This window comes from Tamandua tetradactyla, chromosome 2 (assembly GCF_023851605.1).
Source record: "Tamandua tetradactyla isolate mTamTet1 chromosome 2, mTamTet1.pri, whole genome shotgun sequence".
Lineage (NCBI taxonomy): Eukaryota > Metazoa > Chordata > Mammalia > Pilosa > Myrmecophagidae > Tamandua > Tamandua tetradactyla.
In genome coordinates, this window is record NC_135328.1 from 194,161,925 (window position 1) to 194,179,490 (window position 17,566).

At 47.4% G+C, this 17,566-nt stretch overlaps 1 protein-coding gene across 1 annotated transcript; it reads left to right on the plus strand.

Moving 5' to 3' along the window:
• Positions 1 to 242: 242 nt before the first annotated feature.
• Positions 243 to 16,769, plus strand: PEF1 (penta-EF-hand domain containing 1). The gene is made up of 5 exons (XM_077150511.1): positions 243 to 371; positions 9,371 to 9,683; positions 13,278 to 13,433; positions 13,962 to 14,105; positions 15,789 to 16,769. Exons 1-5 carry the CDS (start codon positions 348 to 350, stop codon positions 16,016 to 16,018), a joined length of 867 nt encoding a protein of 288 aa, XP_077006626.1. The 5' UTR covers positions 243 to 347; the 3' UTR covers positions 16,019 to 16,769.
• The last annotated feature ends 797 nt before the right edge of the window (positions 16,770 to 17,566 follow it).

Consider the following 17,566-nt stretch of genomic DNA (forward strand, 5'->3'; position numbering starts at 1 on the left):
CCCATTTGCCAGGTTCTAACATGGCCACTGCAGCAACAACGCCCAGGCGTCTCACTAAGCATCCAAGCCTGGGCAGCCCTGGGGCCTGCGCCAAGTCAGGAAAGAAAGGGTCAGACGCGCCAATGCGGTAAGCAGCATTTCTGCAAACCTCCACCCAGCTCCTGGATCCCCAGGTCTCTCCTGGAGGAACCCGACCGTCACCCTGTTACGTCATACCCGCCGACAGTACCCAAGATTGACAGTCGGAGATATCCAATCAGAAGGGACCCCACCCCCAGGCCCACGCGATGGGCGGGTTCTAGGATGGGAAGCCCCGCCCCTCGCCGACGTGTGACCTCAGAGTCGCCATGGCCAGCTATCCGTACGGGCAGGTGAGTGTGTGAAGGGCCCGCGAATCCAGGTAGGGGCCGTGCCAAGGCCAGGCCCGGGGACCCCGCTCTTCTTTCTCTCTCCGCATTCTCCACGCTGAGTTTCCCAACGGGAGAGAGGAAAAATTGACGGTCGGTCGCGTCTGTCTCACGTCACGCAGTACCGTGCGTCTGAGAGGTCGTGTCGCGCCCTCTCTGACGTCTCCTACGCTAGGATTTGGGGACCTTGGACCCCACGAATTCCGGCTGGACCCGGCCTGCGCCCTACACCCTCCTAGGCTTCCGCCCGGACTCCGAGCGGGGTCATCGGCACTGACAGGACACTGTTTCCATCGGAGTCATTTGGGGCGTCGGATAAACATACAGCATTTCAGAACGACTTCAGGCATAACTGCATCATAATACTAAGGAGAGGCTGTGATTTTACGGCCCCCACAAGTGAGCTGACGTGAACTACTTAGTCCAGCCCTTCCATTTCAAGCATAGGAAACATGAAGCCCAGAGAACGCAGAATTTATATCTAGTATCCAGGTAGTTAAGCAGCAGAGTCGAGATCAGAACCCCGGGCTGCCAGCAAATGACTCGCCCCCACTTGCTAGCCCATCCTCATCCAGCCAAGAACACCACAGGAGGTGATTCCCTGGCCAAGAGTTATATGTTGGGGAACAGTAGGGCATGGTTGTGAAGTGCAGTTTGGAGTCAGACCTAGGTTTGAATCTTAGCTCCATCACTTAAATAATTTTGAGCCCTTAAGCAAGTTATTTTGCCTTTCTGGGCTAAACTTTTCTCTTTAAAATAGGACCAAATGATAGGGCCTACCTCATAGAGCTGTTACTAAGAGTAATGAGATGATGCTTGTAAAGCATTAGGTGCAACAAGTGTTATCCTTTGGTATTGAGATTTTTACTAGATTCCTAGAATATTAGTACTGGGAGGGTCCTCAAGTATGATTTACTTCTCTCATTTTACAGAGAAGGAAATTGAAGCCCAGAAAGGGGTCCTGAATTGCCCAGAATCACACAGTAATTTAGGAGATAAAGCATGTGCAGGAAAAATCAGAAAACAACGGATGAAAGCACTCAGCTAACTATAGTGATGTGCCAAAAGATGTGGCAAGAACCCTTCAAGGGAGCGCAACCAGTTTTCACAGCATTCCATCCACCATCATCACAATCCTGAAGCCCCTATAGCATGCTCACAGGCTTGAATACCCTGATTTACAGCTGAGAAACAAGCCCAAAGAGGTTATGGTTGGGAGGTATTACTCAAAAGGAGCATGAAGAGTAAGGGGCCTGTCCAAAGGCACCCATAGCAAGTGAGGGTAAGGCTAGGGTTTAGAACTCATTTCATTCACACATAGCAGGAGGAAGAAAGGCCAGCATCAGCTGGGGTTAGGAGGAAATATAATCCAGCACAGTTTTTCAAACTCTATCCTGAATCTTTTGAGATGTTAATAGGTATTAGTAATAGGGGGAGGATTCTGTGGTTAAAAATGTTTGGGAAACACTCGTTAAATACAGCTGAATGCATTTGTTCACTATAGAACATGCTAGAATTCATGATTTGCTAATGTGCATTGTAAATCTGCTAGAGAGGGACAGAATATGCAATATTTCTCAAACTTATTTAACCATGGATTCTCCCCCTCCCCCCTTATAAGACTGGTTAACTGTTTTGTGACGCTAGATTTTCTGAGAAACACAGTTTGAGAAAACACTGCCATAGTATATTGTCTCTCAGAGTATGGTTTTCCTGCATCAGAATCACCTGGAAACTTGTTTAAAAAACACACTTTTGGGTCCCACCTCAGACCTGCTGCATGCCCAGAAAAGGTACAAGAATCTGCATTTTAATAAACTTTGGGGTAATTTTTTTTTTGCATCCTAGAAGCAGTAACAGAATTTAGAAGCCTGAGCTTCCAGGTTAGACAGAATTTGGCTGTAATCCTAACTCTACCACTTACTGGTTGTATGCCCTTGGACAAACCATCTAAGGGCTTGGAGCTTCAGTTTCTTCGGTGTAAAAAGGGCAACATGATACTTCATAGGGCTGTGAGGATGAAATGAGATGAAGCCTATAGGGAGCTTGGCATGTTGCTAATACATAGTGTGTGCCAGTGCTTGGTAGCAACTCTTGCTGTGTGATTGCTGCTATTGTGCCATGCTGCCCAGGCTTATGCTTGGGGGGTATTATTGAACAGGAGCATGAAGAGTAAAGTGCCTGGAATAAAAGAATAAATGGCTTTTTTTCCCCTAACATACCCTTGTTTGCCTGTTCTGCTCCTAATCAAAGGTGTTCTAAGAGGGAAATGGTTGTTTTCAAAAGCCCCAAGGGCTCAGTCAGCATTCCCCACCCCCATCCCCCCAAACACACTCACAGTACACAGCCCTGGAAGATTCCAGACAATTGTTAAGAGCTAGAACTCCTGTAATTTTCCACTGCTTCAAGTCCTGGGGCACTCAGGCATAGTCTCGGGAAACCAGATGGGTACATTTCAATGCTGAAAAGCTTGGTCTCTGAGGCTAGATAGATTTGGCATCAGATCCCCCCTCTGACACTTCCTTGAGAAGTTTTCTTGTAAAAAGGCCTGAGGCTCAGTTACCCCTTCTTTAAAATGGGGTCATTGAGGTTACTGTAAAATTGAATGGGATATTCCATTTAAAGGGTTCTGTGTAGTGTTTGGTATGTACTAAACACCCCAAATGGAAGAGTGATACAATGTGTAAATTGTAGAATTAGTGAAAGCATAAAATGGTGTAAGTGTGAGGAACTAGGAAGGCACGGGAGGGATACCTACCTCAGTCATGGGGTGCACGAAGTCTTCTTAAAGAAGGTGACATTTAAACCAAAAGCTGAATTACCAGTAGGAGTTACTTGAATGAAAAAAGGAGTGGTTCTAGGTAGAGGGAATAGCATCCACAAAGACCAGGAGGCAAGAGCTGAGTACTTTGGAGAAATTTTAAGATGTCTCACTATAGCAAAGAGGGGGAAAGGTATAAGAAATGAAACTAGAAAGGTAAGCAAGGGATAGATTCCAAAGGGCCTTCTGTGCCTTTCTAGGGGGTGTGGACTTCATCTTCATTGTAGGGTTTTGTCCGAGCTGTGCTTTGAAACTATTCCTGTGGGGCTCTAAGGAGAATGGGTTGAAGGAGGAGAGACCAGAGGCAGGGAAACCAGTTTTGAAACTATTGACGTCATCTAAGCTAGAGAAAGCCGTGATCTGGTAAGGATGGAGAGATGTGGGTGGACTTGAGAGGCACTAGGGAGATATAATTGTGGAAACTAGTTGAGGTGATGGAGGGGACCAAAGAGGAGATGCCCAGGAAGGCATAGGGCATTAAGTTTGGGTGACCGGGTGGAAGGAGGTACCATTTACTGAGATGGGAACACAGGGAGGAACAGGTTTGGAAGGAAGTCCAGGAGGTTGTTGGATGTGTGGATCTGCCGCTCAGGAGAGATGAAGCTGAGAGAAAGATTTTGTATTATCAGCGTAGAGGTGGTAGTTGAAGTCTTGGGAAAGTTCTTGCTCATCGTTCATTGGCTGCCAGTTTCTGCCTGTTAAATATTTCAGGAGGTTCTGTTTGTGAATGCCCAACCACTCCTTCTGTCTTGTGTTTAACCCCTTAGCATGGGCCCCCACCTCCTCCAGTGAGTCCTTGACAAAGGGGTTGTGCTGTGGCCTAGGTTTCTCTCTGTAACAACACCCTCCTCCCTTCCCCATCAGGGCTCAGCTTGGACTAACTTTTGATACTTCTGAGCTCCACAAAACTCTTGGGGGTAGAAGAACGAGTCCTCAGAGCCCCCAAAAGAAAAAACCCTGGGACTTTCTGAATGGGTTACTGAGAGGGGAGTGGGCTACCTACTACTTGCAGGAGTACAGAGATCCCAGGTAATGCTGTAGAGATTCTAGCATCCACTGAGAGGTTGAACTGGAGGGTCTCTGTGGCTCTCAAACTGGGTCTAGGTGCTGGGGGGTAGCAGGGTGAAAAAGAATAAGATTCTTTTCAGTCTCCCTCATTTCTGGGCTTCAAGCCTCTAGGATCACCTAATCAACCCTCCTCCCCTCCACTCCAGTCCACTGTTGAAATCTATCTTATTTGACATGTGCATTTAGCACAGTCCTTTCTACATGGTGGGCACTCATTTATTGAGTGATTAAACAGAAGAGGCGTCATGTATTGGAGTCTTGGAGACCCCATTTTGAATCCCAGTGATAACTATAGCTGCCTAATCACAAACACATTATTAAACTCTGAGCCTCAATTTCCTTATCTTTGAAATGGGGATTTTCCACTTATCTTGCAGGACTGAGGATCAGTGAGAGCCTATTAAAACTGGAAGCACCTAGCAGAACCTCCATATATGTTTATCTCCCACCCCAACCATATATGCAATGTGGCTTAATTTACAGCTAAAACTCTAAGGATGCTAGGGGTGGTTTTCTGTGATACTTTGGAAGCAATCATTAATGAACTCTTCCAGTCTTTTTTATTTTTCATAGTCTTGTGTTTATCAGCATGAAATACTATTGGAAAAACTCTCAGAAAGATTGGCAGCATGGGGTGGTATACAGGAATGTGGAATCAGGGACTCTGATTTTCATTCCTGTTTCAGTCTTTACTAACAGCTCAGTGACCCTGAGGAACCAACCCACCATCTTCCCCAAACTAACCCCTTGCCCCCAGTCTGGATTCTGCCTTCCTTGGTGATTCCACTGCCTGTATCTTCTTGTGAAAGCTAGAGACCTGAGTCATTCTAAACACTTCCCTCTCCTCACTCCCCCCTCCACCTCTTCCTCAATCTAATTAGTTGCCAAGTCATGTCTAGTCTACCTCTGAAATAGCTTCAGAATCCATCCCCTTCTGTCCATCCCCAAGTCTGCTGTCTGGTTCAAGCCTTTTTCCTGTTCAGCACCCAGGCTCCTGCCTCCCCTGCTAGCTCCTCCTACACCTCCACCACTGGTTTCTTCTCTAAATAAGACTCTGATCACATTCCTCCCCTTTTGGAAACCCTTCCATGGTGCACTGTTTCCTCCGGCATAAAGCCCAAACTCTTTAGAATGGTGTTCATTTGTTCAGATATTTCTAGAGGCATGCAGGTGCCAGGATGGTGCTGGGCCCTGGGTACCATGATGAATGTGGCCCAGTGTCTGCTCTGGGGAGCTCATTGTCTGGTGGGGAAGATGGATTGACAGACAGGAACTACTCTAAGGTACTGACAACTCACAGCTGACTGGAATGCAGCAGGAGAGGGACTGGGGGAGGTGTGAGTAGGGGGCCTGCCTTTCTGGTTTTGCACTGCACACTCTTCTTGGCCCTGCCTTCAGCTCACTCTCTGACCGCCCTGGGCCCACTCACAGTTCTGTGCCTTTGTCTTTCTTCTTACTTCTGCCTGCATGTCTTTCCCTGCTTACCTTTTGGGGAATGCTTATGCATCCTTCAAGGTCCAGCACCAATATCTCTCCAGTACCTCCTTCGGCAAGCCTTCCTTGACACAATTCATGCATTTGTTCATTTGATTGCTTCTTCATTCATCCAAGGAACACAACAGATCCCTCTGTCTTTGCCACCCTCGTAGCATTTGAGTAGGTTTTTCTGATGGCACTGATAGATTGTGTCATAAGTATCTATAAGCCTCCTCAACGACAGGGCCCCATTCAGTTTTGTGCCCCCAGGCGAGCCCAGAGCCTAGCACCATATTGTCCCTTTGTAAATATTTGATGAATGAAATCATTTAATACCTGTGAATCTTTGTTTCTTTATCTGAAAAGCAGACCTACTAAATCTTCCTTTTTTCCATTAGGGGGTGGTTGGCAGGATCCTGCATATAGCGTTTGTGTACATGAAAGTATTTTGTAAATTGCTTGTGAGGACTTTAATGCAGGGCAGGAAGGAAAGAGTTTAATTTTTGCCACACAGTGTCAAACCCAATGTTCTAGTTTGCTAACTGCTGGAATGCAATATACCAGAAACAGAATGGCTTTTAAAAAGGGGAGTTTAATAAGTTGCTAGTTTATAGTTCTAAGGCTGAGAAAATGTCCCAATTAAAACAAGTCTACAGAAATGTCCAATCTAAGGCATCCAGGGAAAGATACCTTGGTTCAAGAAGGCCGATGAAGTTCAGGGTTTCTCTCTCAAGTGGAAGGGCACATGGTGAACACAGTCAGAGTCTCTCTCTCATCTGGAAAGGCGCATGGTGAACCTGGTCAGGGTTCCTCTCTCATCTGGAAGAGCACATGGTGAACACGGCATCATCTGCTAGCTTTCTCTCCTGGCTTCCTATTTCATGAAGCTCCCCAGGAGGCATTTTCCTTCTTCTCCAAAGGTCGCTGGCTGGTGGACTCTGCTTCTCGTGGCTGTCATTCTGCTCTGCTGTCTCTGACTTGCTCATTCTCCAAAATGTTCCTTTTACGGGACTCCAGAAACTAATCAAGACCCACCCAAATGGGTGAAGACATGTTGTCACCTAATCCAGCTTAACAGCCACTCTTGATTAAATCACATCTCCAGGGAGATGATCTGATTACAGTTTAAAACATACAGTATTGAATAGGGATTATTCTGCCTTTTTGAAATGGGATTTAGATTAAAACATGGCTTTTCTAGGGGACATACATGCTTTCAAACCTGCATACCCAGCAAACTTCTGGAATGTGGAGGCAGGAAGGTCAGAAACCTTCCTGGTATCACTTGTTTTTACTGGTCTGGAGTGTTTCTCAGGACAAAGAGCTGTGCCAGGAACAATTTATAGCTTTGCTCCTGAAACTTATGGTGGAGCAGCTCCATCCTTGCTTGGTGTCCAGCTTGTTCTCTGGGTGTGCCTAGGCTGTAGAGGCCCTGCCAACCTTTGCATCCTACACTGGAATCCTGAGCCCTATTGCTTAAGGAAAGAGCACTGTAGCAGGAGGCAGTGGGAGTTACTGTGTGCAGGGGTGGGGAATGGCTTAGCCTCACCTCTGCTTCCAGTTCACAGTGTGACTTGGCCTCTCTCTGGGCCTTAGTTTCCCCTTCTGTAAATCGAGGGGATTAGTTTAGGTGACTGGCCTCATGCGTACCTTTCCCATCACACTTCTCCAACCTCTCTTGCTTGTTCTTCAAGTCCCAGCTCAGATGTCACTTGCTTGTGGAAACCTTCCCCAATTTCACCCTCTTTCCTTTGCAGTCCCATGGCACATAGCGTATATGTCTATTTTAAACTCCTATTTCCTTATGCTGTTTTGTTGGATGTTACAGAGAGTGTTTCTATGCCTCACCTGTTAACCGTGTGCCCTTTCAGGGCTGGCATGGTGTTTCACTGGCCTTTATTACCCCAAAGAGTCTACTTGGCCCAAGGCTTTGCTGATGACAATAATGAGTATGATAATAACACCAGCAACTATGATTTAGCGAGTATTACTTTATGCCATGCTATTATGTGATTTTTCTTACCTTAGTAATTTTTAGACTGTCTTTGGAGTCACTATGAGGGTTCAGCAGAGCCACTTCAGAATCAAGCAAGGTTGGGGGGGGGGCACATGGCCATGGGGACCTGGAACCCCCACCACGTTGCTTCAGCCAGAGCAACTTCCTTTTATCAGTTTTATTTATTTTATTCTATCAAAGAGTTCTTTAGCTAAAAATTAAAGTCACAAGTCTGTTGCATTTATTTTTTGTAATCCACTCCATTGAGGAAGGGATTATTATATATTACTTGTGAAGAAACAGGCTCAGACAGATTAAGCCACTGGTTCAAGGTCATAGAGCAGTTTTGAATTGAGATCTGTCTGTGATTTCATTGTCTGTAAAGGAATGTTGCTACTATCTGTGGCAGCTGCCAGGGAGGAAGAGCGCCCATGGTGCTGAGAAGCCTCTGACTAGCAGGCCCCCTTTCCATGAAGAATTAATTTGGTCCTGGTGTCGAGAGTGACTGTCCCAGAAGCTAAAAAACAATAAAAAGAGTAAGGCCAGGCTGTCAGTTGCCAGGCTACTGGTGTGCCTTACATTTGATCTATAACATGTCTAGATAGTCGCTTGCGAGCTCAACTTGTCTGTGGATGTGTGGGGGCTGTGCTACCCCAGGTCTTATATTAGTCATTTAGAAAGATGGAGCTGAACATACTGAACCCCGGGGGTCGCTAGCTAGTGGTGAGGAGAGGGGAGAAGGGAGGGAGTGCTTCTATGTATGTTCTAATGCACAAATGCCCTGGATTTAGCAGTCAGGACACCTGGCTTCTGGTTCCAGCTCCACCACACAGTTTGTGTGTGACTTTTCTGGACTTGCGTTTTCTATTCATCATTAGTGTGTACTGAATGTTTCCTCTGTGCCAGAGCCTGTATTAAAGTGTTTGCCTTGACTGGTCTTATTGCATTCATGTCCTAATCTAAGATAGGTACTATTATTAGTCTCACTATACAGCAGAGAATTCTGAGCCTTAGGCAAGGCAAGTCATTACTCCAGAACCTGAACCTAAGCTGGACTTTTTTGACTATTATCCACTGTAGTTAACACCTTAGAAATAGGAGCTCCCCTGCCTGCCTCACAGCCATGAGTGAGGATAGGGAAATGTTTTTAAATCATGAGCTTGAGTAGATAAGAAAGACATGCTATGGATGCATCATTTGTGTCTGATAAGGGTCAAGGGCTGAGTGGTGGAGACCACAGTTGTGCTGCACGTAGATGGGGGAACTGCAGGATGAGGATTTAGAATTCTGTTTGGTTCCTTCATACAGGAAATATTTACTGAGCATCCATTCTGCACTAAGGGCTGGGGAAACCAGATATACTCTCTGCCTTTATGAGCCCCTTGGTGTATAGGAATGGGGAGTCAGGAGGCAGGATTTGAGCCCTGCCTGCACATCCTTGGCAGTGTGACCTTGGGCAAGTTGTATCTCCTTTAGAAGCCTTGGGTTCCTTGTCTGAGCTGTGGGGATCATGATTTCAGCCCTGCCTATGTGAGTAACTGAAAAGATGGTAATAGGAGTGCTGACTTCAGCATTCTGACCCATATCTTTCTCTTCCTGCAGGGCTGCCCAGGAACTGCAGGACAAGCACCTGGAGCCCCTCCAGGCAGCTACTACCCTGGACCCCCCCAAGGTGGGGGGCAGTATGGCAGTGGGCTGCCTCCTGGTGGTGGTTATGGAGGTCCTGCCCCTGGTGGGCCTTATGGACCTCCAGTGAGTGGAGGGCCCTATGGACACCCCAACCCTGGAGGGCTCCCTTCTGGAACTCCAGGAGGACCATACGGTGGTGCGGCCCCAGGGGGCCCCTACGGTCAGCCACCTCCAAATTCCTACAGTGCCCAGCAGCCTGGGCCTTATGGGCAGCGACCTCTTCCAGGTAAGTAGGGTTCTTGGGCTTTGGGTTTTTCTAACCTGGTTCTGAGATATGCCAGGCCCATCCTTGTCCTTCCTGTGGTGTGCAGGCAGTCTGGTCTCTGGCACCTCAGCACCTTGCCCCAGCTTTAGCTTGCCAATCAGCAGAACGAGAAGTCTGCTAGTTATGCTTGGTGAGTGCCCAGCCCCTTATGTCCCTCTCGTACTCACTTCAGTCAGCCCCTTCACAGACTGACTGTTCCCAGGAGACCAAGCCACCAGCAAGGCAGCTTGGCACCCTTGAGATGCACTTGCAGGGCCTCCAGGGAATGGTGCTGCTGGGAAGCTAGCAGCATCTTAGTATATGTACCTAGGCAGGTGGCCCTGGGGAGATACTCAAACCTTGGGGATTCTGAGCACTGTGAGCCAGTGGCATTTATCTTGTCAGAGCCCAGAGCTTCTGGCCATTTGCTTTGGGCTCAGCTGCTTCATGGTGGGTTTCTTTGTCCTTTTAAAATCTTGTTTCTAATCCCACATATGGTCACTGCAGGGAAAAGGGCCCCTGACTCTGAGGCTTGTTCCTCCAGGCCTGAGGCCAAAAGTAATCTCTAGGACTGCTTACCCTCAGCTTCCTCCTGCCTGGCTGCCGCCACCTCCTCTCCAGTGACACCCTCTACCCTACCCCCTGAATACTGTTTTGTTGCTGTTGTTGTTGTTTATTTTATTTTTTTAAATTCCAAAAAACACCAAACAAATGCAGACATTCCTATTTTGATCATTCCGTTCTACATATATAATCAGTAATTCACAATATCATCACATAGTTGCATATTCATCATTATGATCATTTCTTGGAACATTTGCATCTATTCAGAAAAAGAAATACAATAAAAACAGAAAAAAATTTTACATACTATACCCCTTATCCCTCCCTTTCATTGATCACTAGCATTTCAAATTAAATTTATTTTAACATTTGTTTCCCCTATTATTTATTTTTATTCCATATAGAACACTGTTTATGATGCTGTCATCTGCATCGAGTCACCTGTGGGCCTACACCTCAGATCCACCAAATTCAGGATCTAAAGTTTGAGAACCTCTCCTCTGGGGGACAAGTATAATCAGGTCCCTTCCTGCTTAAAAACCACTAAAAGATACCCCACAGCCCACAGGAGAGTTTTTAAAGGCCCTGAAGACCCAAAGGGCCCTTCTGGCCTCCTTAATTGCCATCGTCATTTGCCTAAATCAGCTCAAGACTCCTTGTAGTGCTCTAAACACGCCCCCTGTCTTCACTGCATGTTTTTCTCTCTATCTCAAGTCTCTATAATCCTTTCAGATCCTATTTAAATATCCCTTCCTCTGTGAAAATATTGGATCTTATGCCAGGCCCTTTGCTAAGAACTTTATTTTTCTGTTACCTCATTTAGTTATCACAAACACCCTGGGGACTGGGTTCATCTTAGAAACTGGGAAATCTGTACTCAGAAAATTAAGCATTCTGCCTGAAATCACATGAGCTAGTAAGGATCAGAGCCAGGGTTTGAATCGAGATTGCTTTGATTCCAAAGCCTGAATTCTTAACTTCTACACGGGCCACATGGACCACACCCATGTTTCAGAAACTGCCCTGCACAGGCCTGTGGCCCTTACTCCCCCAGGACACAGCTGCTGCTCTAGAAAGATGGGTAGGGCCAGCCCGGATTTCATCATCTAAGGAGGTCAGACTAGTCCCTTGGTCAGGTACCCTTTTTACCTCTGGCCTCATCATTTGGGACAGGGCAGTGGTTTCTGTGCTTCACAAGTGCTGATGGCCATCTCCAGTACTTTCTTGTGGGAAGGTGGCCCTTTTTGTAGGATTGCCAATTCTGTGCAATTCTGATTTTTCCCTAAAATAGCTAGACTGCTCTGCTTTCGTCTATCATCTTCTGTCCCTATCCCTCACCCCACCCCATTCTTCTTTCCAAATGAATGATCCCTTCCTCTGTCGCCCTTAATAAATGCAAAGCTATTTTAACGATGGCAACAAGAATAATCAGCAGTTGTCTAGTATTTCGATTGTGCCAGGTGCTGATTTAAGGGTTTTTGTATACCAACTCATTTAATCTTATGAAGTAGCTGCTGTTGTTGTCCTCATTTACAGAAAAGAAAACTGAGCACAGAGAGTTTTACTAACTTAAACGGGTCACAAAATGGGGGAACTGGGATTTGACCCAGGAGGTTGACTCCAGTTTCTGTGCTCAAATACTCAGTATGTGTGCATTGCACACCTTCCCTTTCGGTACCTGCTCTCTGCTAGGCTCTGGGAACTCAGAGATGAGTCAGCTGCAACTCCTGCCCACAGGTTGCATCAAGTCTGGTCTGGGAGGGGGTGGAAAGAGCACGTCCACAGTGGAGAGTGGTCAGGGCCATAGAGAGAGAGGGATTGCAAAGGAGAGAGGAAGGAGGCCTGATGAGGGAGAGAAGAATAGGGAAGCCTTTATGGAAGGAAGGACATTTTATTTGGGCATTGAAGGATGGAAGGAAAAGGATAAAAAGATGAGAGAGAAGGGGTGTAAGGCAGAGGCCACAAGATGGGTGGAGGCTCTGGGGTGGGAATGTGCAGTGAGGTATAGGTAAGAGCAAGGGTAATACTTCATTTGGGGTGCAGCAAAAGTGTGAGAGGGGCTGAGAAGGGAATAGAGGGAGGGGAGGTGGAAGGTAGTCATGAGTGGACCACATTGTAGGGGGGCCTGAATGTTCTTCTAAGGATGCTGGATTTTATTGTGAGGCCGTGGAGAGGCTTGGCAGAGTTTTGAGTCACGATGGGGGAAAACTGATGAGAAGAGAAGAGAATTGGATGGAGAAGAGTAGCTGCAAGGATGATTTGGTTAGGCATTTTGTGTTTGTTTCCGTTGTCCAGGTGAGAGGTGCCTGAACCAGGGCAGGTGCAATGGGAACGAGGAGAGGAGGGGGGCGCTGTGTAAGGACCTCACAGAATTGGGTATCTTGTTGGATGTGTGGGACAAGGGAAGTGTCTAAGGTGTCTGCAAGGAGGTTTGAAAAGAAGCGTGGCTGTTCACCTGAGGTGATGGGGAAGGAGGAAAAGTGGAGGGTGGGAGCCACCCATACTCTGACAGCTTCTAACTTCTAATATCCACTGTGCTGGTACCTGTGTTGAGCACAGAGGAATCAGAGTTAGCTCCAGCATCCTTTCTACTCCAAAGGGCACCTAGCCACTGCGACTCAGAATATTTGTCTCTGGGTTGTGCACCTTAGGTACTCATTTTTGGGACCTTAATGTGTGGAGGATATATAATCCCTTTTTCACAGAATTCGTGATCTGCTGGAGAAGGACAAGTCCCTGTTCCTTAAAAACTTAAAATCAAATACAGAAAGTGGCTGGAGGATAATCAGTAAAGTCTGAAGGATTCAAGAGGTAGAAATTAACTGCAAACACTTGTGAGTTGCACCGATGGCCCTCTTCCATCACAGCAAGATTGCTGGCTTGATGGAAGGCAGAGGGCAATGGGTAGGGTAATCTGTGCCAGGGAAGCAAAGAGCCTTGCGCTTCCCAGCATTTCTGCCATTGGCCTTCAGTCCTGGGTCTGACGCGCCTGGTTTGCACCTCCTCCTCCAGGTGGTGCCCCTCCCAGCGTGGATCCCGAGGCCTACTCCTGGTTCCAGTCAGTTGACTCTGATCACAGTGGCTGCATCTCCATCAAGGAGCTGAAGCAGGCTCTGGTCAATTCCAACTGGTCCTCGTTCAATGATGAGACCTGCCTCATGATGATAAGTGAGTTCCAGGGGCTTGAGCCCTGGCAGAGCCACCTGGGATCTGACTGTGGGTGGGCAGGTGGCCATTCTGAAGAGAACGGTTTGCGTTTAGCCAGAGAAGGGTTCAGGGAGGAAGGTGGATCCAAGGTGAGATTCCCTAGGCTGAGAGCTCTTGCCCTTAAATCTTCTCTCAAGTTCTGGACCCTGCTGTGTCATGGACTCAGTTAACCATTTTGCAGAGAGGGATTTCAGACCCTGTTGGAGATGGCAGGGAAGGGGTCAGTGTGCATCAGGGTCTTGGGGTTCAGATGCCAAATCCTACAGAGAAGTGTGGTTCTGGATGGGGAGGGGCTGAAGCACAGTGCGGGGATGGAAGAGGAAGAGACACTTGAGGTTATGTCTCAGGGGCAGGGCCTCTGGGCCTAAGGCCTATGGCTCCATCGTGTCTCCTGCTGCAGCCCTGGGGAGAAGGGTGGTCTTGGTGGTGTCTAAGAGCCCTTGACCCTCAATCACAAAGCTCTCCTTGCCTCCTCCCTCCTCCCTTCAGACATGTTTGACAAGACCAAGTCAGGCCGCATCGATGTCTACGGTTTCTCAGCCCTGTGGAAATTCATCCAGCAGTGGAAGAACCTCTTCCAGCAGTATGACCGGGACCGCTCAGGCTCCATCAGCTACACAGAGTTACAGCAAGGTGAAGGTTTTGGAGGGAGGTGGGCTGAGTGGGGCAAAGTTAGAGTCTTCACTTGCTAAGACAAAGGAAAGGTTTTTTTTCTAATTAGTCACTAACCAAATGTCCAAGCTGTGCTACAAAATGGTGCCCTCAGTGCAGGCCTGTTCCCTACCCTTCTGTGACCTGGCTGGGGGTACCGAGCCAAGATCTCAGGGCAAGGAAAGATGGGTCCAGAATTAGGGCTGGAATCCCTGGTGAGGGACTGGCAGTGCTAGATGAGACCGTTTAGTTTGCAGGGAGCCCTAGGGATCAAAACTCGGCACCCCTGGATAGTATGAGCCCAGAGTATGTGACTTATGTGGCTTGTTCCTCTCCAGCTTCTAGTATGTAGAGCAGCAAGAGCCCTACATATGAGGCTTGGAAGGAGAGGTTCTGCTGCCAGCTCTGCTAGAAGAGGTTTCTTCCAAACTCTGGGACCTAGACCACCCTAAACAGTGCAGCTGGATAAGATAACATCAGGTCACAGCTCCAGGTCTGATTCAGATTCTGGGCTCTGGGGCTAGAGCCTGCAGGCTGGGCTCAGGCTAGTCTGATGAGCGGATGGATGGCTTATGAGATTGTGGCCACCTGGGAGAGAGAAAGGGCCCTCCAGGGAACCTAGGACCATGCTCTGGCCATGGATTTCAGTCTCAGGAGCCCATATCTGGCCCTTGGAAGAAGGGAAAGGAGATGACCTTTACTGATCACTTCCTTTTGTTCTATTTCCTTTCATGGAATGCTAAGAGTGATATTAATAACAAAAACTAATATTTACTGAATGCTTGCTACATGCCAGGTACTGTAATAAGCACTTTTAATATGTTACAATAGTCACTTCCTGTGTGCTAGGTGCTATATATTAGTCTACACCCTTAGATAAAGGATCCCTTATTAGCACTCTTTCACAGATGATAAAACTGAGGCTTAATGTAGGTAGTTTACCCAAGGGCCCACATGGCAAATGGGGAGTAGAAATTTTAACCTGGGCTGGTTAAGTGAGGCAGTGAGGAAGGAAGGAAGCATCCCAGGTGGAAGGACAGGGTGGGTAGCATTGGCGTGTGGCCTTGGAACTGCCCAGCAACCTTAGCAAGGAAGATGATAGAAATTTTATTATTTTTAACAAGTAACATTTACTGAGTGCTTATTATGTGCCAGGTGCTTTACATGATCACCTCGTTTAATCCTTAGTAGAACCTATAGGCTAAGTATTATCCCCATTTTAGAGATGATAAGACAGAGGCATAGAGTTTAATCAACTTTCCCAGTACTGTCTGATTGTAAAGGAGGCCCTTGTAAACTGCGTTGTACTGCCTCTGATGTCTGTCCCAGGCAGCTTGGTCCTGGAGGCCTGGGCTTTCTTCTATAATGCATGAGTCAGAAATGAGTATGGATAGGCCATTGTCAAATCTAGGACCCTATGAGTCCCTGATTGAACAGAAAATAATGGCTATATGGAGAAAAAGGGATGAGGCTTGCCAGGTAAAAGGGAACTCCATGCAGAACCCATGCTCCTGAGATCTTGGACATACCCTTGGGACTATGCCCTCTTATGCATCTGGGCCGATCCTTCAGAGTCCCCTGAACTGTTGTGGCCTGTCAGAACTGGTCGATAGAGGTGCTCACAGCAGGTTTTTGTGTGTCTGCTCTGTGTCCTCCCCCATCCAGCTCTGTCCCAGATGGGCTACAACCTGAGCCCCCAGTTCACCCAGCTCCTGGTCTCTCGCTACTGCCCACGTTCTCCCCATCCTGCCATGCAGCTGGACCGCTTCATCCAGGTGTGCACCCAGCTGCAGGTGCTAACCGAGGCCTTCCGGGAGAAGGATACAGCTATGCAAGGCAACATTCGGCTCAGCTTCGAGGACTTCGTCACCATGACAGCCTCTCGGATGCTTTGACCCAGCCTGTCTGTAGAGATTGCAGTGCACCAGACACCTGTCCTGACTCCCTCAAATGGGAGAAGCATGTGGGTGTCCCTTCTTTTCCTGCCCCCCCCAACTCCTGAAAAAGATTCTCTCTTGTCTGATGCAGCACTGTTCCCAAAGGAGTTGGGAGTCCTGTGTCATACCCACCAAATAGTAGGGAACTGGGCTAAGGCCATAGAAGTAGGGACCAGACCTGAGGAGAGGACTGGATGTCTAAGGTCCTTACAGGCCCTGAGCCTCTAAAAGGCACAGGTACCAATCGTAACAATGGATTTATTGTCCAGTCAGCTGGGCTTAGGTCTCTGGCTTTTATGCCCTGATGCCAGCAGCATGCATTTATTGGACTCTTACATTAGGACCTGGGTTCCCTCACCCATGTTCTTCTGTCACCTGTGCCCAATTCCCCCAAAGCGGGATCTGACCAAGCATGAGAGAGATTTGTCATCAGGACCAGTGGCTTTGATTCCACTTCCACCAGTCCTTATGTGTTAACTTCTAGCTTCCTGGGGGCTGTCCCTGCTCAGGGAGCTCAGGCAACTCCCCTCCCCAGCTTGGACCCCTCACTTGCCCACCATGCTCTGCTTGGTTTCAGTTTCCAGGGGATGGTTGCTACCTCCCACTGCCAATGCTTTTTTTTTTTCTTTTAAATTTGCCATTTTTTTTTTCATTTGGGGCCAAAAGTCCAGGGAAACTGTAAGCTTCAATAAAAATATGAAACTCTAGAGTTCCACATTTTCTATCATGCCTTCCCAGTTACCGGTTTATATGCTTGTCCATTCATTCGCCCATTTATTCTTTCATTCAACAAATATTTAAGTACGTACTGTATACCAAACCATGTAGAAAGAAGCAGCTCAAGAGGGACAAAGTCTATATGGTGTTGCTTTCATTTGCCGGGTGAAGCTGGAATGTAGGGCAGCCAGCCACAAGGCCTGCCAGATTCAGTTCAGAACAGCCTAGGGTCAGCTCAAGCAGCAGACTCTGTTTCATGGCAGTTTTATGGCTACCATTCTGGTCTGGAAACACACGAGTAGCCACCCCAAACATTTCACAGCAAGGCCTATTTTATTATCTCCAGCCCAAGTTTTATCTTTCAGACAGACCCCATTTATTAAGTCATAAGTTTTCCCCCATTTTTTATTAAGCACAGACATCTGTCCTTGCCAGTTGGATCTTCAGATCAGCTTGATAACCAGTCTACATCGAGTGTCCTGCAGGCTGACATAATTTCAATCAAAAGCCAAGACACCAGACATTCTGGTTTGCCTGGGGGCCGTATCATTGGTCATGGTGTTATTATCCTTTGGTTTTTTGAGATGAAGATAAGAGTTTGAAGCCCTAAGCAGTGCTCTTCTTCCTGCAGTGGTTGCGGGGAGTAACTGTGACTGTTTCATGCTCAGTGAGGCCCAGCAGGTTTGTTGGGCTCAGGCAGTTCAGCTCTGTTTTCTCTTCTGGTGCTGGAATTTCAGCATTAGGTGGAATCCAGCTCCCAGAGGCAAGTCCCCATCCAGAACTGGAATC

Coding starts and splice junctions, on each gene's coding strand:
- PEF1 (XM_077150511.1), top strand. CDS start 348: ATGGCCAGCTATCCGTACGGGCAG. Junction 9,684..13,277: donor TGGGCAGCGACCTCTTCCAG/GTAAGTAGGGTT, acceptor CTCCTCCTCCAG/GTGGTGCCCCTCCCAGCGTG. Junction 14,106..15,788: donor CTACACAGAGTTACAGCAAG/GTGAAGGTTTTG, acceptor TCCCCCATCCAG/CTCTGTCCCAGATGGGCTAC.